The 13,461-nt window shown below is 50.1% G+C and overlaps 2 protein-coding genes across 3 annotated transcripts in view; both read right to left on the reverse strand.

The window, feature by feature from the left end:
- LOC119458699 (uncharacterized) overlaps nucleotides 1-13,461 on the reverse strand; it is a 604,514-nt gene that overhangs the window by 305,026 nt on the left and 286,027 nt on the right. The window lies entirely within an intron of this gene.
- The window catches only part of LOC119459342 (1-phosphatidylinositol 4,5-bisphosphate phosphodiesterase classes I and II-like), a 343,616-nt gene that overhangs the window by 225,005 nt on the left and 105,150 nt on the right, over nucleotides 1-13,461 (reverse strand). Inside the window, exon 2 of the mRNA XM_049671676.1 lies at nucleotides 5,892-5,969. Within this exon, the coding sequence (XP_049527633.1) occupies nucleotides 5,892-5,969 (78 nt within the window). The remainder of the gene's footprint in view (nucleotides 1-5,891; nucleotides 5,970-13,461) is intronic.

Below are 13,461 nucleotides of genomic sequence, written 5' to 3' on the forward strand. Positions count from 1 at the left end.
GCAAACTGTACATAGCTAATATAACATACCCAAGATTAGATAAATAACACCACGTTAAGCCATGCTGCCTGGAAAATAGCAAGTAAAAGGAAGTGAGAAGAATAAAGATTAAAAGGGAGAAAAAAATACGAAGGTCGGAGAGAGAGAGAGAGAGACAGGAAAAGGCAACTACCGATTTCCTTTGGGTGGGTCAGCGCGAGGGTGCCGTCTACGTGAAGCCGAAACCAAAGGGCTGTATTGCCAGTCGAAATACTCAGCATGGGCTTAATCCCCAGGATCCCCTTTTCCCGGGACACGGCAAAGCAACGCACGCGCGGTAGGGTCTGACCCCACGTGCTCGGGTCCGTGGTGTCGCAACATCCTAAACGACTGCAGACGCTGACGCCCTTGCGGGGACCTTGCCTTCCTGTGAGACACCCTGTGAAACATGCCAGCGTCAAAGAAGCAAGGAAACGCTGGCCAAGAGAAGCGCCAAGCGCTTAACAAAAGGGCCAAGGACCCGACGAACGTGTTCGTCGCCTTTTGACGAGGCGGCGGGATTCCACTCTATATACCCCGACGCAAGGCGTCCACTACACGCGAGGCACGCGCACCGCCGGGGCGCGCTGTTCCAGCGGGGCGGCGCGACTGTTGCCGGAGAAAATGCGATGCATATTTGAGCACGCTAAACCCTTTCGGGCACTCAGATCGCGCAGCAGGGAACCTTGCGCAGGCTGTATTCATTATGCATTGCCAGCGGCGCTGGAGAATCTTTAACGAGAACCCGCCGTTAATTGAAGCCGGTCCGCGCTAACGCAGCGCGCAAAAGCCACCCCCGATACAACGCGAGAAGTTTGCAGGGTCACGCCAACGTTTCTCCTCCAAGATGGCGGGCTAGGCATCGACCATGCCCGCGAGGGTCCGGGGCAAGTTGATATTCCACTACCTTTTGTCGGCATTGGCGCAACTCAGAAGCGAAAAGGAGCGAGAAACAGGAGAGGAGGCAGGTGTAACCCCGAGAATGCCTTTTTCCAAGTTTGTTTTTTTTTTTTAATTCCCCATTTTTTCAAAGAAATGCAGTGTCAAAAAGAAAAAAAGAAAGGGATCAGACACATTTTGCGCGACGACATTCCCGTCACGTGCATAATAGTTAAAATTACCCAAGTTTAAGATAACCGGTCCAGTTGATGTAATTATCTCCTACCCTTTGAATGGAATGTAAACCTCCAGAACGAAGGAATATTCTGTACCGGGTCAGGTTTAGCACCAGTGCTCCGCAACACCTTTCTAGCAAACTTTTAGAAAAAGCTCAAGGACGAGTGTTTAGTCATTTCAGAAATGCTGGCACTCTCTGTGGCAATCACATCTTCAAAGCGTGTTCGGCTGATGTACGCTTGAAATACCTAGTGATAACTCTAACCAGCTCTTTGATGTGCTGCTGCCCTTTATTAATGAATGGCACGTACACTGTTCGAAGAAAGCGCAGTTGCTTTCTTAGGCGAGCCATTCTAATGTAATCGGGACAGGAATTGCAGATTCGTGTTTTCAAAGCACGCTATAGGAGCTGCTCACACAATGTGATGGCAATTTAAATAGCTAGTGGAAGGCATGACGGGAGCCGGATCCACTGGCACTTCTAAAAAAGTACCTGAAGCAAATGAAACGCGCTCTTCAAAAAAAAAAAAAAAAAAAAAAAAACAGAATGAGCAGGGGTGAAGCCAGAAGATGTTCCTTGCTTGCACGAAGTATCGCCTAAAGAAAGTGGCTGAGTGGCAAGGTGTGAACGCTGTGTTTTGGGCGTTATCGAAGTTTTCTACTCGTGTTCGCGTACTTAATTCTGCAGATTACGACAGCAGCTACAGTTGCTCCCCTAATCAGAACAACACATTTGTGAACTGCGCCTCACAGGTGGTATACAAATGCCTGGGACTTGCGGAAAAGTTTATATTGGTCAAACAGGGCGGTATATAAACCAGAGGCTGAGCGAACACAAAAACAAGGTAGCCTCATGGAGCTCATCGTTGCAGTCACTGCGGCTGTGTTCCAGTATTTAGCTCGGAAACAATTCGCCACTCCAGAATCCGTTACATGTGTTGGCAAGACTACCAAAATAAACAAAGATGGCTGCGATATTCCAGGGTCACAGCGGTACTTCAGCTTTTTTTTTTTTTTTTTTTTTTTGGAGGGAGGGGGGACTCATGTTGATCGATTGTGGCGTCGAATCGAGGTGTTTCGTCGAAGCCGAAAGCGTCCTTCTTATATTGATCTTTCTCAACGATTTCAGCGACGAAACCACGGAAATAGTTGCTGAGCATGCAATCATCCGGCTTGCTCGGCGAGCCGCATTAAATTTCATTTTTAAAGGAGCCTTTGAAGCCAGCCGGGGGGAGGCCTGTGCGTAGCAGGCCTCTCTGCACTTGTGTGCGGCGCTGCTTCACTGCTGCAGGTGATTGTGGCGCGCTGCAGTACATCCCATCCCACAATGCACAAGCAGTCACGTGTATTGTCATTTCAGAAGCTAAATACGCATACGGCGCACTGACAGGACAAGGGCAAAAAGTGGGAAGTCTCTTGGGATAAAAGGTCGAATGCTCCAAAGCTGGAACAAGCGCTGTTTGCGGTTACTACTAAATGTCTTGCGAGCAAGCAAACTGGTAGCTGCACGTCGAACGAGAAAACAGCATCTGCTGATGAGACCGCTGAACTAAAGCATGCTATCAAAACGATAGGTCGCCTCGCGGCATGCCACGTGTCATGGTCAACTTCTGAGCTAGCTATCGTTGTTCCTGCTACCGTGCCTGCGGACAAATGTAGATAAGCGAGAATATCGCTGCTGCTTAAGGCATTAGTAATACTAAGGCTCGGGCGCAACACTAAACTAATAACACGAAATTAAGGCAAAGCGTACATCACTATAATTCATTGACGCATTGCTAGGGTTGTGGCTTGGGCTAGTTGGTTAATGGTGCGAAGGTAGGGGAACAGCGCAAAATTGCCGGAACACAAGACGAAGAAACGACGAACACGGCGCTGGCGCTCATTAAAGCACCTGCCTAAGCGAAAGCGCACTCCGCGATTTGAAAAGCCCGCATCAAATTTAAAATAGATGAAAAGAAAACAATACTCTGTTAACCGGGAATAAAGAAGTCGCTCCGAGTCACTTTCTTTTCTTTTTCTTTTTTTTAGAGCAAGTTTTTTATGCATGTTGGTCTCCGATGGCGCGTCGGCTGCTTCTTTCGGGGAACAATGAAATGATGCGTGGCTGTCTTTCCGCCGGCGCACAGCAATAGCGCGGCAGCCATCACGACCGCTTGAGAGAACTGTACGAAGTAACGTGAGAACCTGGGCCCGAATTCCCAAAAACTTCTTACGCTAGAATTGTTCGTAAGAAGGAAATTCAGCCAATCCGGATGCAAGACATATTGTTATCCCTGGCGGCTGGTCAATAGCAAAGAGCACTTACGAAAGAAAAGCTTTGAGAATCTGGCCCCTGGTTCGCTGCAAGGCTCAACTTGGATCAGCTGGCTCTCGGCGCGGCGCCAAGGGGGCGAGCGATGACGCGAAACCGGCGCAAAACAGCCGGCGCAAAACGCGAATTGTGCGAACAATTTTACAGGCCTTCCACTTTAAGAAGCACAATGACATATGCATCAGTGTACCGTCGTTCGCCTTAACTCGCAGTTTGGCCCTCGACTGCCATAGCAAATTAGGGGACGAAGTAAGGATAGTAGTTTCATCAGCCGTACAAACTTGTATGCCAAAACGCTAAGGGAGTAAGCACGGCAGCAGCAGCGAGCGAATTGACCTTCGAGCTCCGTCTCGCATGAACGCGAACTAAGCTGCGAAAACAGCGCAAGGCGGACTGTGGCCCTCGACGCAGATGGCTTACAAGATACAGCGGCCGGAGTAGAACCCTCCCTGCCTACCCGGCCCCCGGAGCGCTGTGCGCGACGACAGACGGCGCGCTTCCTTGCCGCTTTCCTCCCTTGCGTGCGCAAGATTGAGCCGCAATCGCCGGCTCACCCTCGTACGCTTTCACTCGCATATACAGCATAGGGCGCGCGGCGACGATTTTATCGCCCTCGGACTTTATACGGAACCTCACGGCGACCGCTACGCCGACAGCAGAAGCGCGTCTGGAGTGTACATGTAACTGCTATCGCAATAAAAGGAGCGTCCGTATCTAGAACCAAGAATGTGCTAGTATGTTGGAGTACTGACGTGCGTAACACGTGGTGGTTGTAGTGTTGCTTTGTGCTGGCGCGAGCGCTTGGGGAGACCTCGTGGGTTTATGTGATCGACAGAAGTCAGCTGTTACTCGTCTTGTGTGCTCCTTGTGTATGGGTTTCACTCGCTGCTTTTCGTTTTAGATGAGGAATTGAAGATGACGCCGGCCCTGTTTTCCAGTTAATCAAGGCTCTCCGCTAACGGTGATCGTTTTTAGCATATTTGAGATGACATTTAGTGTTCCCTTAAACACAAGCGAGCTCCTCGTCCAGCGGCTGCCGAACAAGAAGCAGCACACGTCGTCGTCGTTCCTGTGGACAGCGCTATATAGCATGCGCCAACGAAATGTGTCCAAGCCAGCGCGTGTCCTTTTGTGTTCTTCTACCTCCGTCCCAATCACGCTGCGCTCTGCAACCAACTCGCCCAAATCAAGTTTTTCCTGCGTGCACTGTCGCTTACGCAGTCTCGTACAGCCGGTTACAACTCGAGCTCTAACCGCCTGTTTGCAGGGTCATGCAAGGTCACGCAAGAGGACGGTAGGCTAAGTGGTGCTGGCCCATCATTAACGAAAACAGGCACGGAAAGGAACTAGGCCGGCGCCTAGCACCGAAAGCTACCTATGTATGCGATGGCAGGTTGCGATGAAGTCTGGACACACGGGCAACCTTGCACACTGTCATTCATCAAAGTGACATTGCCATACCTCTCGCGATTTCGAGCCCACTGTGACGCGCACGCTCAACGCACCTCGAGTTTTCTGTTGGATGCCTCCAACGTGGGTCATGTCCGCCTGCACTGCTACAAAGAAATTCGTGACCGACGGTGCGGCCTGCCTTCCAAGCTCCGCAGCCCAAACCACGGGTGCTGCTCTGTGAAACGTCTGGCGTCACGTTTCCCGAATTATTCCCTCGCGATAGCTTCGGAATCGCTTTTAGGCCACCTGTTCAACCCTCGCAAGTGGATGAAAAATCGTACTAAAAGACGCAAGAGGACACCCCCAGTTGTCGTTTCTTTCTTTTTCTTTTTTGCTTGCGTTGCCACGTGGCACAACGTCACTATGAAACTAAATATAAGCATGCAGGTCTTGCGTCTCTCTCCGTCCATGCTTACTGCGCCGTTGTTAATCGTGCACCTGTCGCACGTGCCACAACGTCTGGTGACCTCGTGCGTCGCTTTTGCCGCCTCTAAGTCAAACGCTGATCGAGACGCCTATACGATCTCCGCCCAAGAATACGAGCGGAGAAGGATAGACTGCGCCCAAAATTGCGCGAGCTTGGCATCAGCTCGCACCGCATGCAAGAAAGAGATACACGAGTCGACGTCCTTGAGTTCGCGACTTGCTACTTCTCATGCCTGCCATCGTTACACTGTCACGAATCAGCTGGTTTCCGAACCAGTTGAAGCATTCTGCAGGCACGGAAGCATATGCTTGAAAAAAAAAAAAAAAAAAGAGCAACCACGCTCGTCTGCCCAAAGTTTACCCGCAAAGCTCCATTACGGCATGGGGTATAACGTTCCGAAATTACGCACACTGCGCAGCTTCGGGACGTTCGACCTCACAATTACATAAAAGGGCAAAATAACACTTCAATCTGCTTCTGAGATTTCCATCAGCGTTCTCGAAAGTGCGCCTACCTAACGCGTGTCACCAGACGCACCATGCGAAGGCAACACGTGAGACTGACCTTGTTCTGATCCGTCCAGTAAAGGAAGAATCCATTCTTGTCCACTCGCAGCGTTACCGGCGTGCCCAGCGCCGAGTCCTGCAAAAGACAAGGACGGTCAAGCATCTCTGCTGCGCCAGCGTCCCCGACCCACATGGCCCCACTCCTTCTGACGTCAGCTCTGCTACGAACATTATACTACACGACTGGATTTCTTGTCTTGCACCACGGCGTTGTACGCTCTTTGAAGCGCACCTTTGACGTCATGAATAACTGAACTAACGCACAGTTGAATAAAGCAGAAGTTATGTTAACGTAAAATGTAACTTTTTTTTTACCATTCAATGAAGACACATATGCAACGACGCATATGTGCATTTGCTATGGAAATTTAAATATATATATATATATTACGGCGTGCCATGAGGCACGCCGTAGTGGGAGACTCCAGAAATTTGGACCACCTGGGGTTCTTTAACGTGCGCTTAAATCTAAGCACACGGGTTTTTTTGCATTTCGCCCCCATCGAAATACGGCCGCCGTGGCCGGGATTCGATTCCGCGACCTCGTGCTCAGCAGCCCAACACCATAGCCACTGAGCAACCACGGTGGGTTGATGGAAATTTTGGCACGTAAGTCTAGAATTAACAGGTTATATGAAAAAAAAAACAATAACAAGACAGTATTCAGGAACTTTATGCACATTGCACACAGGTAATAAGCACAATGACGCGTCACGTGAAGGACTAACGTTGACGGTCTAAAACGTCAGTGACGATTACCGAAGGATAGAGAAGTATTTTTAGAATCTAACAACAATAACCACCGAGCAACATCTCCGCCGCTTGATAAATCCGATTTCTGCCTTTGAACGAAATGCATTCACTGGTTTCATTACTTGTTTTTTACGTTTTTTTTTTTTTTGGTGGTCAAATCGTGCAATTGACATGTTCTCATTGATGCTTATTTTGTAACTCGCGACAAAAGCCGCATATTGATTTTTTCCAGGAAATATTCCAGCCAAGATGGCCACGGAGTGTTGATTTTGTCAGGCTACTGCTGACCAAGGAAGAGCGGCCCGCGGCGGGTGACGCTCGGGACTGCGGCACTTAATTGTAACCTGAATGTGACGTCACCCACTACAAATTATATCTTGCATTCGGGCAGTTGCGGGAAAGGAAGTGTTTATCGAAACTTGCTAAGTTACACTCCTTGGATGCAATGCAGTTCTTACTAGACCTGCAGAGCAGACGCTGTCGTGGCGTTACGGCAACCTGGCTGGCGCCCCAGTATTTGGTGTTTTGCGTGTTTTCTGGATTAGGTATAGACTCCCCTTGGCGGTGAGTGTTCCAGAAGGGAAACTTACGGAGCCAGACTAGCTTCCTTCGCGTCTCCTGAAGGATGCCAAACGCGTGAGTGCGTGAGCGAGTGGAAATTTTTATAGCAAGGGCTGGCCTATACGTGGACATTAATGTCTGCCTTGAAGCAACTCCCCGAAGGGAGCTGAGAGCGCGATCGTTCAATCGTCAAGAGAACGGACCTGTCTCCGGCGCTGTCCTTCAAGGCCGTGCAGATGACCCGCTTTATCCCTGTAGCGCAGGAACAGCAACTTACGGACCCGAGCGGGGCGCCATATTCGCTTTACTTGTACTTTCCTTTTGTATCGCCACCATTCCGGGTGTCTTCTGTTACCGCATTTCTATTATGGGTCGGTTTGTTGTAATGTGGTCCGTGACAGTTTTCTTATCGTCTTGTTTGAGCCGCACCTTTAAGCCAACTGCGGGCCGATCCGGAGTTGCGCAGGTATGATAGGTGAGGCGTGCGAACGGTTGCCTATATGGGTCTATCTCTGACTCGTCTAAGTCGCACTTCATATTTCAGCCATGACACAGGCTTCAGTGGTCTCTGTCAAGTTTCCAGCAACACATAAAACCGGCTCTTCGGAATTCCAGAGGGACTTGACGAGCGGGAATAATACGCCAGGGATCTCGACCTGTAGTTAAGCAACGACCATTTGACCCAAACGGGCAACGAAGCCAACAAAAGCATCGCGCTAATTAGCTCCTCTCTCTTCTTTCAAGCGGAAGTGTCAAAATATTTGAATACAACAGTTAGAATTGCAAGTACGGTACTCTAAATAAAAAAGAGAAAATGAAAGCGATAAACAGGCAAGTTCCAGCCGGTGAGAGGTGAATACCTGTGCTCTGACAGAATCATATATTATTTTTCATTAAGCATAATAAGCTAAACGCTATTGTGTTTCAATATTAAAAAAATTCAATTTTCTAGAAAAGCTCCATTGTCTTCTATTCTTTCCTTCGATTCACTGTCTGCTGACTTTGTACGGTTACCATCCTTTAAGGCTCATTCACACCGGCGACTGACAGCGACACAGTTGGTCGCAAAACGAACAGTCACAAATAGTCGCTTTTCTCAAAAAGCGACCAGTTTGGGTCAGTCGCTCGCTGCTCGACCTTTCGGTCCCGCGACTGCCGTCGCAAAACTGCTGAACCAATCCGATGCGCAGGAACGCCGAGGCGTCTGTATATACGGTATTTAACGTGGCGATGCAATTGTGAGCAGAAGGCCAGTGGCCGGTCACACTTGCCGGTGTTAGTATCGGTCACCCTCAGTCGCATTTTGGCCGCAAATGGTCGCGCGACCTGCTCAAGCCGCCGGTGTGAACGAGCCTTTAGTGGTTTGCTGACGCTGTGCTTGGTGCAAACGATTTGCATAAATCGAAACCTCCTTGTTTTCTTTTCTAAGTTGTGGCTATCTTGCGCCGAAGGCCACAGAATGCCCAACTCGCGCTTAGATAAATTCGGCACGCCAGCTCATTTTCAGAGGCTGACAACAGCAACCGTGATCAGGGCTTTCCTTCTTGTGGGTTTTAAAAAATCGTAATTTATTCAGCTTCCGTTGGTTTTTGTTCCGAGTGAATTCTCGACCCGCGTGTTTTCAGCTCTCTGGACCCCCCGCATGCGACGGTGGCACAACCGGGGTGCCTGGGAGGTCGTTTGTAAGACGCGCACCTCACCTCGCAAATGGACTCGGCACAGCTGAGTGCACACACCTCGGCACCGATGCGGGTGCAGTCGACGACGAAGAACCGCTATTGTACGCGACAGCGCCGCGCATCATCCACCGGCCGAAGGGGACGTGCCATGCTGCCTGAGAGCTCGCTGCAAATACTGTTTCACTGGCGCGCTGCATTTATTCGCAATCATTCGGGTGCCCAATAACATGGAACCGGTGAGCCGATGACAAATGCGCCGCAGTCGGGCTGGTAATGGAACAAGACGGCTTCTCCTTACGATCTGACGAGGCTGAATCACGTCTTCGAGTGTACACAACGTACGTCCTCCGCACTCCCGCCTCGCTTCAACGAAAGCGACTGCAGATGTTGCAGTTACTCGCTTTCAACGTGGGTTATCAACTAACCTTGCTGCTATGCACAAGAGGCGCGAACGCTCGCAATCACGACGGCTGCCACAGCCAACACGGCTGGAACCATTACGCGGCCAACCTGAAACCTGGGGATGCAATTCATCATCGAGCATCAATTCTGGACATTGTCAGATTCCGCCATGCGGACGTTTTTAAGCCGCTCAGGGACGCATCCCCGTGCGCCAGGAAGAGAAGGTGGCAAACCTGACAGTGAGCTGATATTTCACTGTTTCGGTTTTTGGGCCCGAGGTCCACCACACGAAGCGCCGGCGCTGCAATCGTTCTTGCGTGGAAAGTGGGATCACGTGACACCGTTTGGCCGCGTCAATAGCACGCGCGGCTATTTTATTACGCGGTTTAGGAGGGAGGTTTATTTTATGTTGATTGTTCATAAATGTTACCCCTTGTCGTTGAACGGTACTGAATGCCGTATTACAACAGGAAAAAAGTAGCCCGGGCTCTTCTAAGTGTTCTTATAGTACGCTCAGCCAAGGTCGGGATTTGTTGTTGTAATCGGATTGTTCGTTTAGAAAACAGCGACAAGACTTGGTCTGTGCAAAAGTAAACTTCCGTTTGTGTTATCGGTCTGCGTTATCGTCCGCTGGGGCCCATGCGAACGAGACACGATTACGCGGCACGATACGCTTTACGTGCACAAGTTTACTGATATTGCTGGTAAGTTGAGAAAGGAAGATACTTGCCCCATCAAGTTACGCAGACAATGAACCCGCATTTCACGGAAGTAGACAGCCAGATATAACGGTCTGAACGAATGCGGCACAGGCGTGTGCTGACGTTGCCTGGGAGAAGGTAAAATCAATAAATGAAACAAATACCGATAAATTCCGAACATATACAAGAACCATCCCCTCTTCAGACGCTCATACCCACCGAACAATTTACGAGATATGTCGCTGTGTCACGATTGGCTGCATTATAGTCGCGTATGCCTCGAAGTATTCGACAGCTTCGCTCTCGCGAATGTAACTCGCTATTTCGTACAAGTTACGCACATTTTAAATTTGCCACCGCGATTTAACGACTGTTGAGGTTATGTAGAAACTGCCATTCTTTCTCATTCTGCAATCATACGTTGAGCAAAATTTGACCATTATCGGCACGGAGAAACACCATATACATTCTCATTACGGCGCATGAAACCTCAAAATTCAACCAAAGAACAAGCGTTGTTGCGTAAAACTACAACCAACCGAAATTTCGCGTAAGTACGACGAAAAACGAAGCTCGCTCCGGCAAGCGGTCATGTCACTCGGGCGCCACAGCTATACACAGCGCTGAGCAACCCACGGAGCGTACGTCGATCCGCGTGCAACCGACTCGGAACTACGTGGGCTGCAGCTGAACAGCGGTGCTGCAGCGAGCCGACCGCTGCTGTGTGACATCCGTAAACCGCCCGGCTGGGCCTCGGTGTAAACAGATTCTTCATCGCTTCGTCACAGAGTCTCGCCAGCTGCACTCGGTCGCAGCCCGCGCGTGCGCAGCAGGTCAATCAAGCGACTGCGACAAACCGAGCAGCTTGTGTCCAACACTGGCATTGCAGCAGCAAGTGTCGATCACCAACTGGAAATTTTAGCAGAGCCAAGGTCTAGGCGAAATCGCCTGTGTACAGAAAACTATCATCATCAGCATTGGCTCGAGCGTCTTCTTCCGTTGCCGCTCATCGTTCCAGCGTAGAATTTCACTTCTGTCGTCATAATGGGGAGGCCGCGCTTAGGGAGCTATGAGCCATTCATTGTCTTACGTAACGGACAGGTTCAATTTTTGGAGCAATTTCATTTCGAAGGATGGCAAGCGGCAATGGCGGGCGAATGCTGCTAACAACGCCATCGAACAAACTCGACACGTCGAACGACAACGGCGGACTGCGGGCGTCAGTGACGTCGTTCTCTCCGTCGCAGCCGAACGTAACCTCATAACGAACCCTCGGCATTAACCCATGTGGTATACACCGGGGCCGCACGTTTCAGCTGCGCTGGTTCTTCACCGAGTGGAAGGGCCGACGAATTATTTGGCTGTCCTCATGCATAGGGATCGCTCGAGTGTGCGCACGTGTTACCACTATAAACTTTGAGAAGACTCACGATGCGCTCACGCACAGACTCAACCTGGTCTCGCAGGGATGGTGCAGTTGAAAAATCGCATCAGCTACACTCGCACAACAAACAAGCAGCCGCGCTATACCCTCCCGAGCTTACACGCAAACCGCCTGTACGAGATAATGTTTACAATCGCTCTTTTGCGAAGCTCCCAATGAGAAAGTTTTGGTACTGCGGCATGATGATACGTACGCAAGCGCTTTGCGCCTGTCACGACAGCGCTTATAGTACGAGGACTTGTATACTGCGCCTTTTGTTTCGCGCTCTCTTTTTTACTCTTTTGTCTCGCGCTCTCCCGAACAAACGAGAACCGCGAGAGCAGCACGTGAGGCTCCCCACGTACGTGCGCATGCGTGCGTACGCAGCTGCCGCGTCACGTACCGTTCGTGTTGCGTGCTGCACATGCGCACTTTGCAGAACGTGGCGATCTTACGTACGCAGTGCTATAACTGTCTATTAGTTGCACATTTCTAAGTTATGTATAATAGATAAATCTTGCCCGTTTCGTATCATTCGGTGCAGTTTACAGAATTGTCATATCGTTTTTTTTTTGCTTGTTTTTTTCTTACCGAGTTACGGAATACTTAAGTCCTTTCGAAGTTTTCAATAATCAAGACTTCTTTTGTAAATATGACAAATTCATAATGCGCTCCCTCGAAATAGTACGTCTTAGCTTCTTTAAACGAGCGTAATCAACACTGAAAAACGATTTCTCCGTTCCCACGAGTTTAGACGGGAGCTAAACCTTCCCGCTAAGGAAACAAAGGTTGGCGCTGCCGCTAAGCCGTCTACTAATAAGAACGGGGCTCACGGGAAATTCACTTCGAGCGGAGTGAACGCCAGCGAAAGCGCTCGGATGTCGGCAACTTGTCGAGGCGACGATGAACGTCCGCGCTGTACAACGTGTCTCGCAGGCGACATACGGCAGCCAACGGTGACGGTGCGCACCGTGCTCCGACTCCTTTCTCTGGACAACTAACTGTCCGTGCATGTCTTTTGGCCTAACGCGCGCCATTTACAATTCTTTTTGTATAATTTTTTTTTGCGTGTACGTGTGTAGCGAGCATGTTCACCGCACTCACGTGACTATCGACTGCATGAAAAAACGCTTTTTGTTTCAAATAAGTCAAAAGTTGTTGCTACAGTCCCGGTGGCATGCGTCTTTTCTCGGCGTGTGTCGCGCTTCTTTCGGTTCTAGAGGTACTGGTGCCCTGAGCTTCTCTAGAAGCTCCCATCCTTTCTTATTCTACAATGGGAAAAATCGGACCAACATCGGAGAAACGCTGACGCACCGGCTAGCTTAGGCCGAGGTGCGCCGATTTCGCAAAGCACCGGCCGATGCAGACTGAGATGAATACGTCGTGGCACGAATCGCGGCCACTGTTGCAGCGCGTGGCGTGAGACAGACGCGCAGACGCCGCTAGCCCAAAGCCGCGCGCGCACACTGGCCCCGAACGGCGAGTGCCGACGCCGAACTCGTGCCAGCCAATGCGCGAAGTGGCCGAGAGGGCGCCGCCGACGCAGGGGACGCGCGTGACCCGCTTTCCTCTCGGTCCCGTTTCGGGGCCTCCCAGGGACGGCCACGCCCCGGCGGAGCTATTTTTAGACCGCGGCTGAGGGAGGAGGCACCGGCGGCACGGAGACTTCAGTGGAGACCGGCCGAAATGCAACGCGGCACGTGTTGGGCGACAAATGCCACGTACGCGCATCGATTTAAAACCTATTAAATGCGAAGCATTCTTTGCCGAACAGTTCCCACTTTGACAGTATCTATCTATCTATCTATCTATCTATCTATCTATCTATCTATCTATCTATCTATCTATCTATCTATCTATCTATCTATCTATCTATCTATCTATCTATCTATCTATCTATCTATCTATCTATCTATCTATCTATCTATCTATCTATCACCTAGCCGCCTACGTCTTTGTGCTCTGATGGTCGTTTCGTAAACTTGGTGTGTACCAAAATTGCCATAGTATGACAAGAGCGTATGGCGAACATAAATGAGAGGTCATGAC

Source organism: Dermacentor silvarum, chromosome 7 (genome assembly GCF_013339745.2).
Source record: "Dermacentor silvarum isolate Dsil-2018 chromosome 7, BIME_Dsil_1.4, whole genome shotgun sequence".
NCBI classification, from domain to species: domain Eukaryota; kingdom Metazoa; phylum Arthropoda; class Arachnida; order Ixodida; family Ixodidae; genus Dermacentor; species Dermacentor silvarum.